This window comes from Haliotis rufescens, unplaced genomic scaffold (genome assembly GCF_023055435.1).
Source record: "Haliotis rufescens isolate VD_foot unplaced genomic scaffold, xgHalRufe1.0.p SCAF_8, whole genome shotgun sequence".
In the NCBI taxonomy this organism is placed as follows: domain Eukaryota; kingdom Metazoa; phylum Mollusca; class Gastropoda; order Lepetellida; family Haliotidae; genus Haliotis; species Haliotis rufescens.
Window position 1 is genome coordinate 52,788,989 of NW_025964372.1, and position 22,831 is coordinate 52,811,819.

Consider the following 22,831-nt stretch of genomic DNA (forward strand, 5'->3'; position numbering starts at 1 on the left):
ATGCACAACGTGTGTCAGCCATGTACAACGTGTGTCAGCCATGGGCCCATGTACAACGTGTGTCAGCAATGGGCCTATGTACAACGTGTGTCAGCCATGTACAACGTGTGTCAGCCATGGTCCCATGTACAACGTGTGTCAGCAATGGGCCTATGTACATCGTGTGTCAGCCATGTACAACGTGTGTCAGCCATGGTCCCATGTACAACGTGTGTCAGCAATGGGCCTATGTACAACGTGTGTCAGCCATGGGCCCATGTACAACGTGTGTCAGCCATGGTCCCATGTACAACGTGTGTCAGCCATGTACAACATGTGTCAGCCATGGTCCCATGTACAACGTGTGTCAGCCATGTACAACGTGTGTCAGCCATGGGCCCAAGTACAACGTGTGTAGAATACAAAGAGACTTCACACTTCCTTATTGCAGTGTAGTGAATTTTGTTACACTGGTTTGTTTGTTGTTTAACGCCGCAATATTCCAGCTATATGATGGCGGTCTATAAATAATCCAGGAAATGACATCATGAGCATCGATCCACGCAAATGGGATACCTTGATATGCATCAACCAAATCAGCTTGCCTGACCACCCGATCCCGTTAGTCGGCACGACAAGCATAGTTGCCTTTTGCGGCAAGCATGGGTTGCTGAAGACCTATTCTACCCCGGATCTTCACGGCTTAAGTTGGTACAAACATTGCATGCTATATTTACTGTACATTGCTACATGCTGTACAATATTGGCCATGATGAAGACATTTGTAATTGTGCCTTGTTGGCTATATAACGCGATCACTCGTTGGGTGTGAAAGCTATTACATGTCAGAGTTAAGTTATAGTCAGCTTCAATACAAAATATTGTACAGGCCATGGAATATCTAGTCTTTGAAAGGCATTTAGAAGTGATACACATAAGGAAGAGAAGTTATGGTTAATTCACCTGATGAAGGAGCAAGCATATACTCCGAAACGTTATGTTTTCAACAAAATAGAGAAGCTGATATCCATAAGTTCTCTTCCTTATATAAAATATCTATGATCCATTTCTACTCCAGGTATCTGCCAGATTCAATTTATAAGGAATGTGAAAAATGTATTTTGGGCAACGCCAACCCTGAAGGACATTATCAGTTTAGCAACATACAGCTGGTAAGTAAAACTGGTTACATGCATGACGCCCATATCATTTCCTAAGAGGTAACATCCTTCTTTCTCGAAAAAGTCTTCAATCTGATTGTGAACTCGGAGAAGGAGATTGGGATGCTCATCCAAAGAAGATATGTTTGTTTGTTTGTTTTGTTTGTTTGTTGTTTAACGCCGCACTCAGCAATATTTCTTTGTGTGACGGTGGTCTGTAAATAATCGAGCCTGGACCTGACAATTCAGTGATTCTAACCCGGATCTGCACGGGTCCTGAAAAAGAAGAAAGATTATATATGTATGGAATATATTTGCACATAAATGATACATGCAACATGAATATGCCTTTTGATGCCATGTTATGTTATTGTTGGAATCTTCAAAACGCAGCAACAATCAGTACACCATGTTATACTGAGTTGTTACATCTGTAACACCCCAGAAACGTACAACACATGAAAAACACGGGATCGATGCACCCGCAGGTTGTGCATGTGAAACACCATGAATAGGCCTATACAACACCGCCGGCCGTAGCGTGCCAGAACATCAGACTTTAATCTAAGAAGCAGCATTTGAACATAACGTGTATTTGTGTATAATGGTCATCTATGAAGGTTAAAGGTCATGGTCGTATAGTATCAGCCGAGATAAGAAACTAAGTGTTTCTCTAGAGACAGACATGGTGGCTGTGTTTCTGTTCGTCCTGACCCTGGTCGGGGCTTGGTGTGCTCCGAATGTATTACAAGATGGCGACTTCGAGGCTGGGAGTCCCACCAGGGCGTGGTCGTGCTCGTGTGACATGACCCTGTCCCCAGACAGCCACACCGGAAGTCACAGTGTCAAGGTTCACAACAGGTAGTCGTATTAACAAGTGCCCACTGACGTCATATTACTGTAACGGTTTCATATTCAAATGGTGTTAATGTAATCACTGTGGTCTGGACTTACAGTTACAGTCTACAGCAATCTATGGATTTACCTTAGTATCTACTTGACACATTTCCATAATCGCCTTCCAATGATCTATGATGACTAACACATGTAACCGCCACAGGTTCAATTAACAACTTCGGAAATCTCCCCCGTCACGTTTATCGTGTTGTTCATTTTGACGTCATGTGTCTTATGTAAATGTATTACGACGCGCTATCATTGTGTCTGATGTACTGAGGTAGTTCTTAACAGACTTTTCACACCAAGTGATGATATTATTTGAATACATTTCTTGTGACCGAACTACAACAGCAGTTCCTGTAAAGCAAGTTGAGCAAAGATACGCTCATACACCTCTCGTTTTGGGGAACTATTTTATTCCGCGATACAGCTGGTTGTTGTAAGGCTGTCAGTGTAAACACGCAAGCTCCCACCTTCATACAGTTTGGCCCTCATTCTATTAAGGTTCATACTCCACTGAACTCACATTAAGTGACTGTCATTTCTTAATTGTATTTCGTCGGTGTCCAGGTACCCGTTGAAGCTATGTAACGCCAGTTTAGGGTTAGTGTGTCTGTAACCATGGGTTACTGCTCTGGAAGGAGGAACAATGCAACAGTGTCGTAGGGCGGTCATGCCATCTATCTCTGGAAGACATTTTGATTATAGCAGAACACTATAAGGGTAAATAGAGCAATATAAGGGTAAATAGAGCAATATAAGGGTAAATAGAGCAATATAGGGGTAAATAGATCAATATAAGGGTAAATAGAGCAATATAAGGGTAAATAGAACAATATAGGGGTAAATAGAACAATATAAGGGTAAATAGAACAATATAAGGGTAAATAGAACAATATAAGGGTAAATAGACCAATATAGGGGTAAATAGAACAATATAGGGGTAAATAGAACAATATAAGGGTAAATAGAACAATATAAGGGTAAATAGAACAATATAAGGGTTAATAGAGCAATATAAGGGTAAATAAGCCAACATGGCGGGTCAACACGTTATTCTACACACGACACAATGTCATCCTTTGCCGCAATCTCGTACTGTAAATTCTCACCAGCTACAGACGTCAGTCTGCCGCCAGGTTTGTACCTAACAATGGTTCGTCAAGTATATTTCAGTATTTTACGTCATGTAGCCGTGCTGCTAACTCAAGTCTCCTTAAGGCTTGCTATTCCAAGGTAGCGGTGATCATGTACGGCATCCACGCTTGGCTGGGAAGGAGAAAGTCGCTTGGATATTTGAGCACGAATGGTGAATGTGCAGTTTGTTTCACTCCATGTATACTAACAATAATTTTAACGGAAAAGTTTTAGGGAGATACTGCATGTATGAGGTACCTGGAATACTGATGCAGGCAGAATAACCGGAACAGTGAATGTTGGACTTTTTGTTATCTCGGGAGAGAGTACCCGCCAGCAGGCTAGAGAGCCTTTCACCTTGTGTCGAGATATTCAGACTACAGATAAGACATGGCGTTACGAAAGTCGTTCACGAAGCAGTTCTGTTAATCATTTAGGTCCTACGAATGAGAAGTTATTCAGCATTTCTTAATGCTGAATTCGACGGGGCAGGACATACTTATCATTTTACGCCTCGTGTTATCACTGATTTTCACTGATCTTTTCATGTAATTTGCATCACAATTTCATCACTTTATACCTAGTGGAATCTCTTTCAGCAGATAATCGAGACTGGTGATTCACTAGCGTTCACCCTGTATATTCAATGGTGGATGAAGTGCGTTTTCCAACTAATAAATGACGTTGGTCCTATTGCGAAACAAAGTATATGAGGGAATACTTTGGTGTGATGGTAGCATAAGGGACTTGTCAGTGCGTGTCAGTATGTTTGTGACAAACCTACTCAGTATGTGTGTCTTGGAGGTTTCTGTTTATTTTGGTCTCGCTCTGGCGGTATATATCCTACACGAACCTATCCTATCTTGGTCTCAACAAGTATCGTGTCAAATATACATGTGTATGTTTTTTATATTATTTCTAAAAGAGCGAACCCGTGACTTGCAACCCGTGATGTAACAAGTGACCTCTCTCTTCTCCAGAGGGACGTCGGGTAGCCTAGTGGTTAACGCGTTCGCTCGTCAAGCCGAAGACCCGGGTTCAATTCCCGACATGGGTACAATGTGTGAAGCCCATTTCTGGTGTCCCCCGCCGTGATATTGCTGGAATATTGCTAAAAGCGGCGTAAAACCAAACTCACTCACTCACTCTCTCTTCTCCAGAAGGTCAAGGTCAGGTCCCGCCTAGGTGGTCCCCGTGCAGCCCGGACACAGGTATTCCTTCACTCACTCACTCTCTCTTCTCCAGAAGGTCAAGGTCAGGTCCCGCCCAGGTGGTCCCCGTGCAGCCCGGACACAGGTACTCCTTCACTGCCTACATCCAGCTGCTGAACCAGCTTCCTGGCCACCTCTACCATGGCGTCAACATCAACGTAGACGTGGTCACAACAACAGGTAGGATTGGCCCCACACATCCCTTGGGACGGGTTTAAATAGAAAACAGAGAAACAAACGCGGGACATTGTTGAAAGTACCAAAATGTATATGTATATTGTAGAACACAAATGACATGTATTTGTCCTGAATAGTTAGTGAGACAGAAGTCTTGCGTATTCCTACTTAATAAGTAACAGCGGCCAGAAGGTATATTTTATCCTGCCCTGTCGTCTAAGGCGCCGCGGTTCGCTGTGCGGAGTTGCGTCCTTTGGGCACACCGGAAACCTATGATTGTGGGTTCGAATCCCAGTTCGCCCCGATTATGTTTCAAGGTTTGTCAGCACCATACCCGTGCTCGTGGTTTTCACCGAAGTGGTAAACGTCTGAGACCTGCATCACTTCGGGCTTTCCTCCCACATTTAGCTGACACGCCGCAATATAACCGGAATAGTGTTAAAAGCGACGTTAAACTCACTTCTTACAACACACGTCTAAGGCCTCGCGATTCGCTGTACAGAGTTACGTCCCTTGGGCACGACAGAAACTTATGATTGTGGGTTCAAATCCAGGTTCATCCCGAGTATGTTTCTAGGTTTGTCAGCACCATACCCGTGCTCGTGGATTTCACCGAAGGGTTAAACGTCTGTGACCTGCATCACTTCGGGCTTTCCTCCCACATTAAGCTGACACGCCGTCATCAATGTGTTGTTGCGTTGTGCCGGATAGTATTTCTCTCATACATGCAAGCTGACAATGAAAGTAGATGTGATTACTGCTTAACCTTTTTAGTAAAGAAAATACCAACTGATTAGTCTAGTTACATGTTAATGTCTGAGTGGACAGTCAATTTCAATAACTAAGTTAGTAAACTTTACGTTTAATTTCTGTCAGTGTACATTGCCTACTAATGTAGAGAAAGATGACATGTCGTTATCTATTTCACAAATCTCCCCAAATATTAATATTGAGTATGTTGATGTGTTGCTCAGGTCAAATCTCCCTGGACAGCGAAACATTTGACGTCGTTAAGTGATGTCTGGTTAATGTGCGGCACGCATATTCTATTGCCCGTTGTTTACAAAGATAATCATTTGCATAAATTCCTTTTCATTTCTAAGAAAAATATTTGCTTTCCTGAAAACATTCCAGTGATTTTCCAAAAGTAATTGTTGATGTCCTGAAAAGAAATATGATGTTGGTTTCTCCAAATATGTGGAATTCTCCTTTCAGAGACGCTCCCTGGACACGTGGCTATATCCCTCCTACTTTTACTTTTATAATTGAAGTGTTAAGGCAGCCCTTTACGAACCAGTACACTAAAAAGGCAAACTTACTTCTGTGTGTAGGCAGCCATCACCACGACAAGATGGGCAAGTCTCCCTACATTCAGCTTGGCACAGGGTGGCACCTCATAGGAGGGGACTATCTCATACCTAATGGTAAGTGTGGTAACAAGTCTCCCTACATTCAGCTTGGCACAGGGTGGCACCTCATAGGAGGGGACTATCTCATACCTAATGGTAAGTGTGGTAACAAGTCTCCCTACATTCAGCTTGGCACAGGGTGGCACCTCATAGGAGGGGACTATCTCATACCTAATGGTAAGTGTGATAACAAGTCTCCCTACATTCAGCTTGGCACAGGGTGGCACCTCATAGGAGGGGACTATCTCATACCTAATGGTAAGTGTGGTAACAAGTCTCCCTACATTCAGCTTGGCACAGGGTGGCACCTCATGGGAGGGGACTATCTCATACCTAATGGTAAGTGTGGTAACAAGTCTCCCTACATTCAGCTTGGCACAGGGTGGCACCTCATAGGAGGAGACTATCTCATACCTAATGGTAAGTGTGGTAACAAGTCTCCCTACATTCAGCTTGGCACAGGGTGGCACCTCATAGGAGGAGACTATCTCATACCTAATGGTAAGTGTGATAACAAGTCTCCCCACATACAGCTTGGCACAGGGTGGCACCTCATAGGAGGAGACTATCTCATACCTAATGGTAAGTGTGATAATAAGTCTCCCCACATACAACTTGGCACGGGGTGGTATCTCATAGGAGGGGACTATCTCATACCTAATGGTAAGTGTGATAACAAGTCTCCCTACATACAGCTTGGCACAGGGTGGCACCTCATAGGAGGAGACTATCTCATACCTAATGGTAAGTGTGATAATAAGTCTCCCCACATACAGCTTGGCACGGGGTGGTATCTCATAGGAGGGGACTATCTCATACCTAATGGTAAGTGTGATAACAAGTCTCCCTACATACAGCTTGGCACAGGGTGGCACCTCATGGGAGGAGACTATCTCATACCTAATGGTAAGTGTGATAATAAGTCTCCCCACATACAGCTTGGCACGGGGTGGTATCTCATAGGAGGGGACTATCTCATACCTAATGGTAAGTGTGATAACAAGTCTCCCTACATACAGCTTGGCACAGGGTGGCACCTCATAGGAGGGGACTATCTCATACCTAATGGTAAGTGTGGTAACAAGTCTCACCACATACAGCTTGGCACAGGGTGCTATCTCATAGGAGGGGACTATCTCATACTTAATTGTAAGTGTGGTAACAAGTCTCACTATTTCATTTCTGGAGGTGGTTGGGGGTGGTGGGGGTGGTGGGGGGTTGTGTTGATGGGGTTGTGTAGATGGGGTTGTGTTGATGGGGTTGTGCTGATGGGGTTGTGTTGATGGGGTTGTGTTTGGTGTGTGTTTAAAAAAATTGTTTGCTCAGAAATATGCTCAACATGAATAGTTTGATGGCAGTGGGGAAAACAAGGAATAGTTTTTTCTTGTGGAAAAAAACCCAAGGTCAATTATTGTGTGTGTTTAAAGTGAAAATGAGTAGATTATTTGATGGTGTTGGGTATAAAATAGTTTAATTGATACAGCTTGCCACCCCCAATACACATCAAAAGGATGCTTCCTTAAGCAACTATTTTCAACAAGCGTAATCAACAAGCATGGGAAGATATCATATCAAGCTCCGGGACCACCCAAAAGTGACTGATCAAGAGAAGCTAGTTAATCAAGTGGAATCTCCGTGAAAGGAACCCCCCACCCCCACCCCCCACCCCCTATCCTCCGTGGCATAGGTTGGCACAGGGATTATAAAATACCGACGTGATGTCGTAAGGCTAACACTAGGGTAAACACGTACTGAAAGCGTTTTTTCGTCACGAGAGCCGGTTCGATTCTCCACAACGGTGTTGAGAGTGAAGCCCAAGTTTTGTGTGCCCCGAAATAGGCGAAAATAACATACTCACTCACTATAACAGGCAGGAGATACCTGATGGAATAATAGTAAATATATATATATATATATATATATATATATATATATATATATATATATATATATATATATATATATATATATATATCGATTTCAGACACCAAAACCTTTAAGGTGTATATTGAAGTCGACCAACCACAAGTCAACTACCTACTTGACTCTGCCACATTTGAGGAAGTACTTCCTCTACGCAACTTCCGGTCTGCAGCAGATGACAGGATAGAGAAGCTGAGGAAAGCAAACGTCACCATCAAGTAGGTTTCCATGGTGACAGATGTCTGCATGTATTACATTCCTTTTTGTGCATACTTTGATTTCACCTGACATTTTGGCTACTGACAGTGTGACGTGTTATGTATTGAAAACAATAGCTAGATAGTTTCATCTTAACAAGTTCTATATGTTCATCGTTTAAAGTCACATTCGCAAGTCCACTGGTCCAATCCAGAAAGTGCCTTAAGGTGAGTAGTGATAGAGCTGTGTGCTTCATTTTATCATGTAAACACACAGGACACTTTTCACAGCTTAATGACACCAAGTCTGTTTGATTGTAGACTCTCTGGCTCACACATCGACCCGAGTGGATTAACTGTGGATGTAAGTACAGTGAGTCGTGAGTAATGTGTCAAATGAAGTGGACACGATGGCCCATTCATCTATGGCACAGAACATCGTTGTGCAGAGTTGCGTCCCTTAGGCGCCCCAGAAACCAGTGCTAGTCGGTTCCATTAAAAACTTGTCAGCACCATGCCCGTGCTCGTGGGTTTCCCAAAAATCTACATCTAAGAACCGTATCACTTTGTGTTGTCCTCTCACCTGAAACTCAGCAGAGTAAACTGAGAGCCTTAAGGGACAGCACATTTCACACAGGCCCAGTGGGAAACTGCAGGCCTAGTGGGAAACTGCAGGCCTAGTGGGAAACTGCAGGCCCAGTGGGAAACTGTAGGCCCAGTGGGAAACTGCAGGCCTAGTGGGAAACTGCAGGCCTAGTGGGAAACTGCAGGCCTAGTGGGAAACTGCAGGCCCAGTGGGAAACTGTAGGCCCAGTGGGAAACTGTAGGCCTAGTGGGAAACTGCAGGCCTAGTGGGAAACTGCAGGCCCAGTGGGAAACTGCAGGCCCAGTGGGAAACTGCAGGCCCAGTGGGAAACTGCAGGCCCAGTGGGAAACTGCAGGCCTAGTGGGAAACTGCAGGCCCAGTGGGAAACTGCAGGCCCAGTGGGAAACTGTAGGCCCAGTGGGAAACTGCAGGCCCAGTGGGAAACTGTAGGCCCAGTGGGAAACTGTAGGCCCAGTGGGAAACTGCAGGTCCAGTGGGAAACTGTAGGCCCAGTGGGAAACTGTAGGCCCAGTGGAAAACTGTAGGCCCAGTGGGAAACTGTAGGCCCAGTGGGAAACTGTAGGCCCAGTGGGAAACTGCAGGCCCAGTGGGAAACTGCAGGCCCAGTGGGAAACTGCAGGCCTAGTGGGAAACTGCAGGCCCAAACGTTTTAGCTGAGAAGGGAGACATACTCTTGCAATATAAATTACAAAACACAACCAGTTAACCAGAAGCTTCACTGCTGCATGCGTTGTTGAAGAGTTAGCGAGCAGAGTACTTTGAAGCTGCATGCTGGCTCACTAAGCAATGTCAGTGTAATGATTCATTAACCATATTTACAGCTTAAAATAAACTGGAAGCCTATCAGCCCGAGAACAAATCTGTTGGCCTCGGGCCTACGGGCAGATTTCGAACACTCCCTCTCAAGTATAGTTCTTCTGGCATAAACGATGACCCCTTTTAACCCCTATCGTCAAAAAGGCGATTGTAATTGTCCTAATAGGTGACAAACAGGATGGGTGATCAGGCTGGCTGACTTTGTTGATGCATGTCATCGCATCCCAAATGCATGGATCGATGCGTGTGATGTCAATCACTTGATTGTCTGGTCCAGACTCAAATATTTACAGACGGCCGTTATATAGATAGAATATTACTGAGTGAGGAGGGGCCTTACTATAAGGGGCCACCCCAACAAACAAACATGTGAAATACGTGTGATGTAATGTGAAATGATAAATGTTTACCTTTGGTGGTGCCCCGAACATGGGTATGGACCAACCAATGCGATTTGAACTGAAGACAATAGGACACTGGCACGAGTTGGGGGCACAACACCTTCGTGGACGTGATGATACAGAGAGTTGAAGTCAGCTCATCTGTAAGTCAGGCCTTCTGTTGTGTGGATGTCAGAGACAGTTCTCCACCATGTATCATCACTACCTATGTTGCTGCAGCATAATACATGGCATACCTTGATACCATGACTGGAAATACTTAGGGACTTTCAAAGACAACAGAAAACTGAAGTCGTGTTTTATTTTCAGCTGGAACAGACATACAGCGAGTTCATCATCGCCTCAGCTCTTCACGCCGATATGATAGTGGACCCCAATTACAAGAAGTACCAGGACTTCTTCTACCAGAACTTTGAGTGGGGAGTTCCAGCGAATGCCCTCAAGTGGAAAGGCACTGAACGAAAGGAGGTGCAACAGGAATACAGAAACCTTTCTAGAAACCAGCAATAGCAAACATAACCCTACTTAATAGTTTCAATAGCTTTATGTTCTGATGTCTTTTTCGATACGACCTGCTGACCAAAGGCTCTTTTCTCTGTGTGGAACATGCAACGATGCACCTTTCTGAGATCTTTTGTCATTAGTTTATCACAGAGAATGAAAATATTTATATTCATGTTTTAAGCAAGTGAGTTAGTTGTTTTGCTTCCTAGGATGCCACTTCCAACCTTTATTTATTTTTGGAATCGAACCTGTCTAATCGGATGAGCAAATGCTTTAATCATTGGGATACCCCAACAAACCTTCATGGCTTTAACACCTTTTGAAATTCACCTGAAAATCTGCTGCTCGAAACATCTACAATTTACAAAGTAGTCTATTTAGTTGTTTCTAGTTGATCATGTTTTGTCATTTCTCAGATGCTGGTAATTTATGGTTTGCAAAATATGAATTTAACAGATGTTACAAATCATATATCTGTCCTAAAGGTCATGAGATATACTCTTTGAAGTTTTAGAATCTTGACTCTTTTTATACATAGCCAATGCTTTTTCCACAGGGACATCTCCGGTACTCGAAGCCCTTCACTGCCGTCGACGCCCTCCTTAAACACGGGTATGTCACACACAAACATGACACAAGAGGAGGGGGAGGGGGAGGGTGGGGTGGAGGGGGTATGGAGACAGAAGAAAGGGAGACAGGTGAGAGTGAGGGAATGTTGTGTGTTGTCACAAGAGGAGGGGGTGGGTGGGGGTGGGTGGGTGGAGGGGATGGGTGGGTGGAGGGGGTATGGAGACAGAGGAAAGGGAGACAGGTGAGAGTGAGGGAATGTTGCGTGTTGTCTTATTCAGCAGTATAATAGTCATGTCTCCATTGCCTGCACATTGTCAAGTCGGGGTCAGGCAAAGAAAACACTCAAAAGATTCATCGCACACTGACACACACAATGGCTATTACGACACGGAAAGTTTTGCCCTGACAACTAATAATTGTCCAATACAATGCAATGAACTTCTTCTGAATCTCAACAGAAACAATGTACTTCAGTTACAGTCATTGTGTAACACTGTAACACTGTCATATAACAACTTATTGTTATGAAGTGATGGTGAGCACCAATCGTTGTGCGAAATGGTCAGCACCAATCACTGTTGTGAAATAATCGTCAGCACCAATGACTGTTGTGAAATATTGGTCAGCGAAATTCATCTTCCATTAAAAAGGCACCAAATACATTTGACATTTCCTTCAGCAAAACCTAAGATGCAAGATGTTCCAACCACAGCCTTGATGAGTCAATCAATCGTCACTTCTAAGAAGCTGCTCAATACGTGACATCTACTGTTTGCTTGTATGGAGTTGTATTATTCCATTCCTTCATAGTGTGATCGTCATAGTGTGAATAATGCCATCTCACATAGGAGGTACAAAAGGTACATTTCAGGAACATGTTGACATGGTTTGTATACATTGATTTTTCAAAGTGTTGCCTCATTGTATTTCCTGTTGAATGACCGCTTCCATGGCACACCCTCCAGCCTTCTGTATGACGTGTTAATGTTACAGAAAGAAAGTCAAAGGCCACAATATATTTTGGGACGTCGTGAAGAACATCCCTACATGGCAGTACAACAAGTCAGGAGCTGAACTCAAACGTCTCATGGCCAAACGGATCCACGAATTGGTGGGCGGGCTCAAGGGGAAGTAGGTAGTCTTGTATAATTGTTTGTCCTGCCTGTCATTCTATTTTGCTTGGTGGTTTAAACATGCTGTTTTTATGTTTTGGCAAAACTGCTTGAATGCGTTTGTTTGGAAATGTTGGTTAATCACGCAGACTGACTTCCCCGGCCCTACTGTAACCAGGGCAACTGTCGCCTTGGAAACGTGACTCCCTCCACGAAAGCAGCCCACTAGAATATAATAGAATATATAAAGAGAAGCTTCTGACAAAATTTAATATTTTGACAACATTTTCATTCTCTGGAACAATGATGCTCACGCTGGTTGCCTTATAAGCTTTTTCGATCTGAGTGTTGCCTGTTGTGATTGCGTTTGTCTCTAGACTCCAACACTGGGACGTCAACAACGAGAACCTACACGGGGACTTCTACGAGCAGAAACTCAAAGATCCCAACATCACCATGTGGATGTTCAGAGAGACGCACAAAGCTGATCCAGCTGTCAAACTCTTCCTCAACGACTACAACATTGTGAAGAGTCAGATGAGCACCTTCGTAAGTTCTACATACCAACACAAAGCAGCATTCATCCTTCATTGAATCTAAATTAAACTGCGTTCACACTCTTTGATTTCTGAGTGTGCTACTGTGCCTCTCTAGTCTTTATGCACTTCATCAAAGTATATGAAGTTCTAAGCTGTCTTAGGAGGGCATCAATTAAAAGCTTTCAGTAGACAACACAGGTTTGTAGAACTTACAATAGATCCATTTACTAGATGAATTCTTCTGTTGTAAGATAGTTTGTCTTAGTGACATTGCTTTTTATTGAGAGTGTTGACTGACGGGTAATGATGTATCTGCTTGCTTAGATGTTCAGTGATCTATTCATATAATTTCCACCTCTGTTTATCCTTTACCCCAAGCAGAATGTGTTTCGGCAGAAAATCTAGACTGATTATTCTCTTTCATTGACAATTTATATATTAGACTTGTCAATGTAGATGTTAAATATATTCAATACTTATCTGTGTTTTTAGGCATACCTGGACTAAGCAAAGATTTTAAAAATAACATCTTACAAGTAAAACAATATCAATATTTCAAAAAATCTTATTTTGGGTTATTTACATTCAGAGGATATTCAATGTCACACCATCCATATTTTGTAGGCGTACCTGGACCAGGCAACGACTTTCAGGAAGTCTGGAGTTCCTGTTGGTGGTATTGGAATACAGAGTCATATGACGCCACCAGTTGACCTTGCTGCTGTCAAGGTCAGTCAGTTTGGTAGATGCTGCTTGATCTAATCTTCATTTGACATGTCCGCGTATAGGCACCAACCAATACCATCCTTCAGTACTAATCGAGTTTGGGTGTGGCGTGTGGGGTATGGGAAATTACAGATGTTATAACAACAGATGAGTCACATTACTGGGTCTGTATGAGGAATCACTGTATGTTTGTATGTATCTATGTATCTGCCTCTGTCTGTGTGTCTGCAGTTCCGTCTGGACCAGGTGGCCAAGGCAGGTCTTCCCATCATGATCACAGAGCTAGATGTGGACACAGCGGACGAGCAGGAGAAGGCTCGTATCTACGAGGACCTCTACCGCCTCTACTACAGGTGGGGACGTTTAACATGACATGTCAGACCTTCCCATGTAGGACCTCTACCGCCTGTACTACAGGTGGGGACGTTTGACCTGACATGTCAGACCTTCCCATGTAGGACCTCTACTACAGGTAGGGACGTTTGACCTGACATGTCAGACCTTCCCATGAAGGACCTCTACCGCCTGTACTACAGGTTGGGACGTTTGACCTGACATGTCCGACCTTCCCATGTAGGACCTCTACCGCCTGTACTACAGGTGGGGACGTTTGACCTGACATGTCAGACCTCCCATGTAGGACCTCTACCGCCTGTACTACAGGTAGGGACGTTTGACCTGACATGTCAGACCTTCCCATGTAGGACCTCTACTACAGGTGGAGACGTTTGACCTGACATGTCAGACCTTCCCATGTAGGACCTCTACCGCCTGTACTACAGGTAGGGACGTTTGACCTGACATGTCAGACCTTCCCATGTAGGACCTCTACTACAGGTGGAGACGTTTGACCTGACATGTCAGACCTTCCCATGTAGGACCTCTACCGCCTGTACTACAGGTGGGGACGTTTGACCTGACATGTCAGACCTTCCCATGTAGGACCTCTACTACAGATAGGGACGTTTGACCTGACATGTCAGACCTTCCCATAAAGGACCTCTACCGCCTGTACTACAGGTTGGGACGTTTGACCTGACATGTCCGACCTTCCCATGTAGGACCTCTACCGCCTGTACTACAGGTGGGGACGTTTGACCTGACATGTCAGACCTCCCATGTAGGACCTCTACCGCCTGTACTACAGGTAGGGACGTTTGACCTGACATGTCAGACCTTCCCATGTAGGACCTCTACTACAGGTGGAGACGTTTGACCTGACATGTCAGACCTTCCCATGTAGGACCTCTACCGCCTGTACTACAGGTAGGGACGTTTGACCTGACATGTCAGACCTTCCCATGTAGGACCTCTACTACAGGTGGAGACGTTTGACCTGACATGTCAGACCTTCCCATGTAGGACCTCTACCGCCTGTACTACAGGTGGGGACGTTTGACCTGACATGTCAGACCTTCCCATGTAGGACCTCTACTACAGGTAGGGACGTTTGACCTGACATGTCAGACCTTCCCATGAAGGACCTCTACCGCCTGTACTACAGGTTGGGACGTTTGACCTGACATGTCAGACTTTCCCATGTAGGACCTCTACCGCCTGTACTACAGGTGGGGACGTTTGACCTGACATGTCAGACCTCCCATGTAGGACCTCTACCGCCTGTACTACAGGTAGGGACGTTTGACCTGACATGTCAGACCTTCCCATGTAGGACCTCTACTACAGGTGGGGACGTTTAACCTGACATGTATGTCTTATTCTGTCATGTATGTCATCAACATCTTGTTTTAGTTCACGATACAATTCCAATCCAATGGCTTCATGACATCATTGACTCTCCTCTACAGCCACCGCGCTGTTGAGGGAATAGTACAGTGGCATTTCTGGAGCGGGGGGATTGGGAAACCCCACGCAGTGCTGACAGAGGGCCCGGATGTCACGGTAGGTCTAGGTCACAGCTAAGTAGGCAGAGGTTTTGAGGTTTTGTTTGTTTGTTTGTTTGTTGTTTAACGCCATACTCATCAATATTCCAGCTATATGAGGGCGGTCTGTAAATAATCGAGTCTGGACCTGACAATCCAGTGATAAACATCATGATAATCGATCCACGCAATTGGGATTCGATGAAATGCATCAACCAAGTCAGCGAACCTGACCACCCGATCCCGTTAGTCGCCTCTTACGACAAGTATAGTCGACTTTTACGGCAAGCATGGGTTGCTGAATACCTATTCTAACCAGGATCTTCCCGGTCGGTTTGGAGGTAGAAAACATCTTGAGCAAACTTTGATGCCAGTGTCCTCTGCTTGTTAAATGTGTGCTCACTGGTCAAGTATGGGTAAGAGTTGGTTGGTAGACCCAGCAGTGACTGTCTTGTACCCGGACACTGGTCCAGTATGGGTAGGAGTTGGTTGGTTGACCCAGCAGTGACTGTCTTCCACCCGGACACTGGTTGTACTATGGACAACTGGACCTTCTGTTCCTTCTACTCATCACTCTTCACATCATATATAGAACTATATACATATATACGGACAGCCGTGATCATAGGTTTAACCACCACATAGGTTGTGTCATCCTAGAATAGTATAAATAGAGGCATGACATTCAAAATTGTCTGTGGTTGAAGCCAAACGCTGCAGGCAGGATAGTTCGCCAGCTCGTATGGGAAGACTGGAGGACCAATCAGACACTCCCGATATCACGTGACCACGACGTTAACATACGGGCATTCAAGGGAGAGTACAAATTGAGAGTGAAGCATCATGGGAAGGTTATCCGCGAGGAGGACTTCAACCTGGGGCAGGCGGGTGTGGATCTGACTGTGTCTCTCAGCGGATCAGGTGAGTGTGTGAACAGCACTAAGACCTTTCCTTGTTCTAGATTTGGGAAATGAAATTTTATGTCTTTGTAAAAAGCAAACCTGTAATTTTACCTCCCACCCTCAAAGTGATGGAAGAAGGACAATTTTAACAGAAGATTAGTACATCTAGTGGTTGTAAATAGATGTCAGTCTAATTCCCACAATGATAGATCGGACATTGAGAAATCGGTGCAATTATCATTGTAAGGCAGCAGGTACTACAGGGCACTGACAACAGTAGCCGGAAGTGTATCAGTGTGTGTTTCAGGTGCATATCCACAGGTGTCCCACGTGCTGATCGGATGAACACCTGCACGTGCTTTCTGAGAGTTCGTCTTCACACACTGTAATGATCTCTCCATTAATGGCTGTAATAAACACATACAACACACGTTGCAATTACGAGATATGTTTACGAGGTATGTTTGTCTGTTGTTTAAATATGTATGTAGCGGCCATAATATTTCCGAGTCCCGTGCTGGGATTCGAACCACGGACCTTCTGATTCGAGGTCGGACGCCTTGTCCACATGACCAAAGAGGTTAACCCCGTCAGCCAGCTGACAAGGTAAGGATGTCATCTGTGAGACGACTCCACGCCCTGCTACATGTACATGCGCATTGTTGGTTTAACAGTTATAGAACTTTAAAAGAACATGGCTGTCTTCAATGGTGTTAAAGTTCACCAGAAGTAAGATATTATCTCAGGTCAACTAGAAGTATATTTATTTTTATACCACGATAAGGATCGCTGTGTCTATCATGCAACACGGGTGCTGGGATTAGGCCTAACGTACCTGCGACAGACATGTTGTCTGTGCTTGTGTTTATCCTAAGCATCACTAGGGCTTGGTGTGCTCTGAATTTATTGCAAGATGGCGATTTCGAGGCTGGGAATCTCACCAAAGCGTGGGCGTGTTCCTCGTGCGACATGACCTTGACACCAGACAGCCACACCGGAGGTCAAAGTGTCAAGGTTCTCAACAGGTAGTCCCCCGGGCTAGAAGTACTTGCTCCACTCTGGAGGGATCCTGATCAAGTCAGTGTACCTGTACCTATGTTACTGAGTCAAGGTGAACAGCTGACTTGCCTTTGTATGTGTTTGTGACACCGATGGGGTAGGACACATTCACCTTTTCACAAATACCTGATATTACCACTAATTATTTAAATAGTGATTCATAAATGCATACTTAGCATGAAGACGGAATCACCTACTGGACACTGTGTTCAGCGGCTGCTGAGATTCAAGGTCAAATTGTATGTATTGAAGCAAACGAATGTTCAGCTACTGACACATTAATAGACAAATATGTGGGAGCTGACAAGTTCACACATTTGTATTTCCTGTGCGATTGTGAGATAAACAAATACATCTGCACCCGTCACTAAACACTTTCAATAAAAAGCAAGTAAGTGATAACACATCAAACGTCATGCAAACAGGGTACAGTCATGCCGATCAATCAGATTCCTCAGTGACGTAATGATTTAACTGAGAAAAGGCTGTGGTTGGTGCAAACGTTCTTGAATGACGTCCTACTCTGCGCCATGTTGTTATACAGAGTCACGTGATACTGGACGCGGGATGTCAAGGAATATAATCACGTGACACCGTTCCTCCAGTAACATGTTGATCAGCAGATATGTCTAAAACTATGTTCACATCGGACACCTCACACCTCAAGCTGTTTGTTGCCCCGAACAGCTATAAACATGATTATCACTCTGTCATCTGCCATGTAGTCTTGTTTATCCCAAGTTGGAGTGATACGGTTACGAAGACAGGATGTAAAACAATTCATAATCAATGAACATTACAATACGGATGAAACATATTTTCCAAATATAGATAAATCCCACTCACTCACTCACTCACTCACTCACTCACTCACTCACTCACTCACTCACTCACTCACTCACTCACTCACTCACTCACTCACTCACTCACTCACTCACTCACTCACTCACTCACTCACTCACTCACTCACTCACTCACTCACTCACTCACTCACTCACTCACTCACTCACTCACTCACTCACTCACTCACTCACTCACTCACTCACTCACTCACTCACTCACTCACTCACTCACTCACTCACTCACTCACTCACTCACTCACTCACTCACTCACTCACTCACTCACTCACTCACTCACTCACTCACTCACTCACTCACTCACTCACTCACTCACTCACTCACTCACTCACTCACTCACTCACTCACTCACTCACTCACTCACTCACTCACTCACTCACTCACTCACTCACTCACTCACTCACTCACTCACTCACTCACTCACTCACTCACTCACTCACTCACTCACTCACTCACTCACTCACTCACTCACTCACTCACTCACTCACTCACTCACTCACTCACTCACTCACTCACGTTGTCCTCCTCCAGGAAGTTCAAGTACTCTGGTCCCGCCCAGGTGGTCCCCGTGCAGCCCGGACACAGGTACTCCTTCACTGCCTACATCCAGCTGCTGAACCAGCTTCCTGGCCACCTCTACCATGGCGTCAACATCATGATCGACATTGTCCACACAAACGGTATTTGTTTAATTAAATAACCCAGTCGTTCATTATGCCGGTAATGGCAAAAGTTTTGAAGTATAAAAGGGCAATTATTACCCCAGGTCACTTTTATATTGCACGATTCTGTTGCTTAAGCACGAAGGAAAGATCCCTTGACTCCCAGTGAAAAACCTTGATGCTTCCAATGTATTTTAAAACCCAACAATATATAAAGTGTGACTTACAAATCTAACTTCTATGTTCAGGTAAACATCATTACGGCAACATGGGCAAGTCTCCCTACATACAGCTTGGCACAGGGTGGCACCTCATAGGAGGAGACTATCTTATACCTAATGGTAAGTGTGGTAACAAGTCTCCCTACATACAGCTTGGCACGGAGTGGCACCTCATAGGAGGGGACTCTCTCATACCTAATGGTAAGTGTGGTAACAAGTCTCCCTACATTCAGCTTGGCACAGGGTGGCACCTCATAGGAGGAGACTATCTCATACCTAATGGTAAGTGTGGTAACAAGTCTCCCTACATACAGCTTGGCACAGGGTGGCACCTCATAGGAGGAGACTATCTCATACCTAATGGTAAGTGTGGTAACAAGTCTCCCTACATACAGCTTGGCACAGGGTGGCACCTCATAGGAGGAGACTATCTCATACCTAATGGTAAGTGTGGTAACAAGTCTCCCTACATACAGCTTGGCACAGGGTGGCACCTCACAGGAGGGGACTATCTCATACCTAATGGTAAGTGTGGTAACAATTCTCCCTACATACAGCTTGGCACAGGGTGGCACCTCATAGGAGGGGACTATCTCACACCTAATGGTAAGTGTGGTAACAAGTCTCCCTACATACAGCTTGGCACAGGGTGGCACCTCATAGGAGGAGACTATCTCATACCTAATGGTAAGTGTGGTAACAAGTCTCCCTACATACAGCTTGGCACAGGGTGGCACCTCATAGGAGGGGACTATCTCATACCTAATGGTAAGTGTGGTAACAAGTCTCCCTACATACAGCTTGGCACGAGCAGGCACCTCATATGAGGGGACTATCTCATACCTAATGGTAAGTGTGGTAACAAGTCTCCCTACATACAGCTTGGCACAGGGTGGCACCTCATAGGAGGGGACTATCTCATACCCCATGGTAAGTGTGGTAACAAGTCTCACCACATACAGCTTGGCACAGGGTGGCACCTCATAGGAGGAGATTATCTCATACCTAATGGTAAGTGTGGTAACAAGTCTCCCTACATACAGCTTGGCACAGGGTGGCACCCCATAGGAGGGGACTATCTCATACCTAATGGTAAGTGTGGTAACAAGTCTCACCACATACAGCTTGGCACAGGGTGGCACCTCATAGGAGGAGACTATCTCATACCTAATGGTAAGTGTGGTAACAAGTCTCCCAACATACAGCTTGGCACAGGGTGGCACCTCATAGGAGGGGACTATCTCATACCCCATGGTAAGTGTGGTAACAAGTCTCACCACATACAGCTTGGCACAGGGTGGCACCTCATAGGAGGAGACTATCTCATACCTAATGGTAAGTGTGGTAACAAGTCTCCCTACATACAGCTTGGCACAGGGTGGCACCCCATAGGAGGGGACTATCTCATACCTAATGGTAAGTGTGGTAACAAGTCTCACCACATACAGCTTGGCACAGGGTGGCACCTCATAGGAGGGGACTATCTCATACCTAATGGTAAGTGTGGTAACAATATCCCATATATGGACGACAGCCGGTGACTCATCAGTGGCAGAACAGGCACACATAGGCACAGTTAACTGCAAGACTTGTCATATATGATGCTTATTTATTGTAACATTGACAGAAGATATCCTTAAAACTGAAATAAGGATTTACATCAATTTCAGACACCAAAACCTTTAAGGTGTATATTGAAATCGATCAACCACAAGTCAACTACCTACTTGACTCTGCCACATTTGAGGAAGTACTTCCTCTACACAACTTCCGGTCTGCAGCAGACGACAGGATAGAGAAGCTGAGGAAAGCAAACGTCACCATCAAGTAGGTTTCCATCGTGACTGTTGTGACAGATGTCTGCATGTATGGTAAACACTGACACTAGTCGATTGCCAGTTACAAAGATCAGTGACAAGGTGTGCATTGCCCATTGAGCAAGTATTTGTACATTTAGAACTGGATACATGTTTAGTATGAAAATATTTATTGAATATTAAGTTTCAAGTGTTTCTAAAAAATTGTTTTAAGATGACATTTTCAAGACTATTCGTGTTAGCACCTACCATAATTCCGACCACACTCGAATGCTTCACTACTTCAATACACCTGTTACAGATTAGCTGGAGCACACATCGACCCAACTGGATTGACTGTTGATGTAAGTTAAGTAAAGTATGATAAGTAAGGGGACATATTTGCAGCTTGAAAATGTCAGTTTTTAAATTCATTTTTTATTCAAAACATTGATATGAACGATGGCTCACTGAGAACTGACGACTCAGAAGAGAAACACACTATGAGCAAGTCTTTGAACCAAGATGTTATTTTAAGTGTGTGTGAGTTGGGTTTAACGCCGCTTTTAACATTATTCCAGTTATATCACGGCGTGTCAGCTTAATGTGGGAGGAAAGCCCGAAGTGATGCAGGTCTCAGACGTTTACCACTTCGGTGAAACCCACAAGCACGGGTATGGTGCTGACAAACCTAGAAACATAATCGGGGTGAACCAGGATTCGAACCCACAATCATAGGTTTCTGGCGTGTCCAGGGGACGCAACTCTGCAAAGCGTATCGCGGCGCCTTAGACGACTGGGCCCCCCGTGCACCCAAGATGTTATTTTAAATATATATACGTTTGTATACATTATATACATTATCTTTATTGTGGACATATTTTGTTCATACCTTTGCACATTTTGATGCATAGAGAAATGCAAGAGAATTGAGAAGAAAGAAAACTCTAGTTCTTGTTCCTCGTCATGTTTCTATATGATAAATGTTGCTGTTCTCGTGGATCAAAAAGAGATCCACTACTCGTACTCCAGTTTGCCAGATTGTAAATTGTATGATTGAGGAGACTTGAAATGTAATCACGACAGTCCCGTCGGTCATATGTCTGGAGTCCTGCGTCACAAGCTATAGCAAGTGCGGTCGGCAAAATGTAACGAATAACCTAAACACATCTCGAAATGACGGATTCTCTGTCCCTTAAAAATAGTTCACTCAGGACAGACAACTCATAATGACCCTATCTCATTAGCTAGACAATACAGTTGACAACATAACAGAATTCATATAAGACTGTCAATACTGGAGTATTAAAAACGATTACACTGAAGTTATGTTTGATACTCAGCTGGAGCAGACATACAGTGAGTTCATCATCGCTTCAGCTATAGATGCCAGGATGATAGTGGACCCCAGTTACAAGAAGTACCAGGACTTCTTCTACCAGAACTTTGAGTGGGGGCTGCCCTCTAATGCTCTCAAGTGGAAAGGCACTGAACACGTTGAGGTAGAGCCCCAATACAGAAGCCTTCCTAGATAACACCAAGAAACATGGAAACTACTGCATTCAACTTCCTGTTGAATGAATTTGAGATTATCAGAATATGAAAATCATATGTCTGTTCCAATTTTTTTTGTGTCATGTGGCTTTGTTTCATAAATATATTTGAAAAAAAAACATAAATTGTTTTTCACATCATGTTAATGTGGTCTCTACAAAGATGTATTCACTTTTATCGTACTCATGAAAGAATCTTGCTATATGATTGACCAGTTGTAAAAGCCCATACAAAATGGCTGACGAAATTGTCTGTAGATGTGGTTTTTTCTGATCAAATGTCATGCTGTTTACGGTTTGCGCTACGACATTGAAGGCCCGATGGTGGTGGTATGACTGATGTAGTTGTCCTACAGACATATGTCATGCTGTTTACGGTTTGCGCTACGACATTGAAGGCTCGATGGTGGTGGTATGACTGATGTAGTTGTCATACAGACATATGTCATGCTGTTTACGGTTTGTGCTACCACATTGAAGGTCCGATGGTGGTGGTATGACTGATGTAGTTGTCCTACAGACATATGTC

At 44.3% G+C, this 22,831-nt stretch overlaps 1 protein-coding gene across 1 annotated transcript; it reads left to right on the forward strand.

Moving 5' to 3' along the window:
- The first annotated feature begins 1,787 nt into the window (after positions 1-1,787).
- LOC124145602 (endo-1,4-beta-xylanase 3-like) lies at positions 1,788-16,583 on the forward strand. The gene is made up of 14 exons (XM_046515435.2): positions 1,788-2,000; positions 4,422-4,567; positions 5,896-5,988; positions 7,958-8,114; positions 8,415-8,457; positions 10,227-10,385; positions 10,978-11,033; positions 11,985-12,122; positions 12,481-12,652; positions 13,267-13,371; positions 13,600-13,721; positions 15,177-15,270; positions 15,959-16,172; positions 16,461-16,583. The coding sequence occupies exons 1-14, from the start codon at positions 1,825-1,827 to the stop codon at positions 16,496-16,498; spliced, it is 1,713 nt and encodes a 570-aa protein (XP_046371391.2). The 5' UTR covers positions 1,788-1,824; the 3' UTR covers positions 16,499-16,583.
- Positions 16,584-22,831: the final 6,248 nt, after the last annotated feature.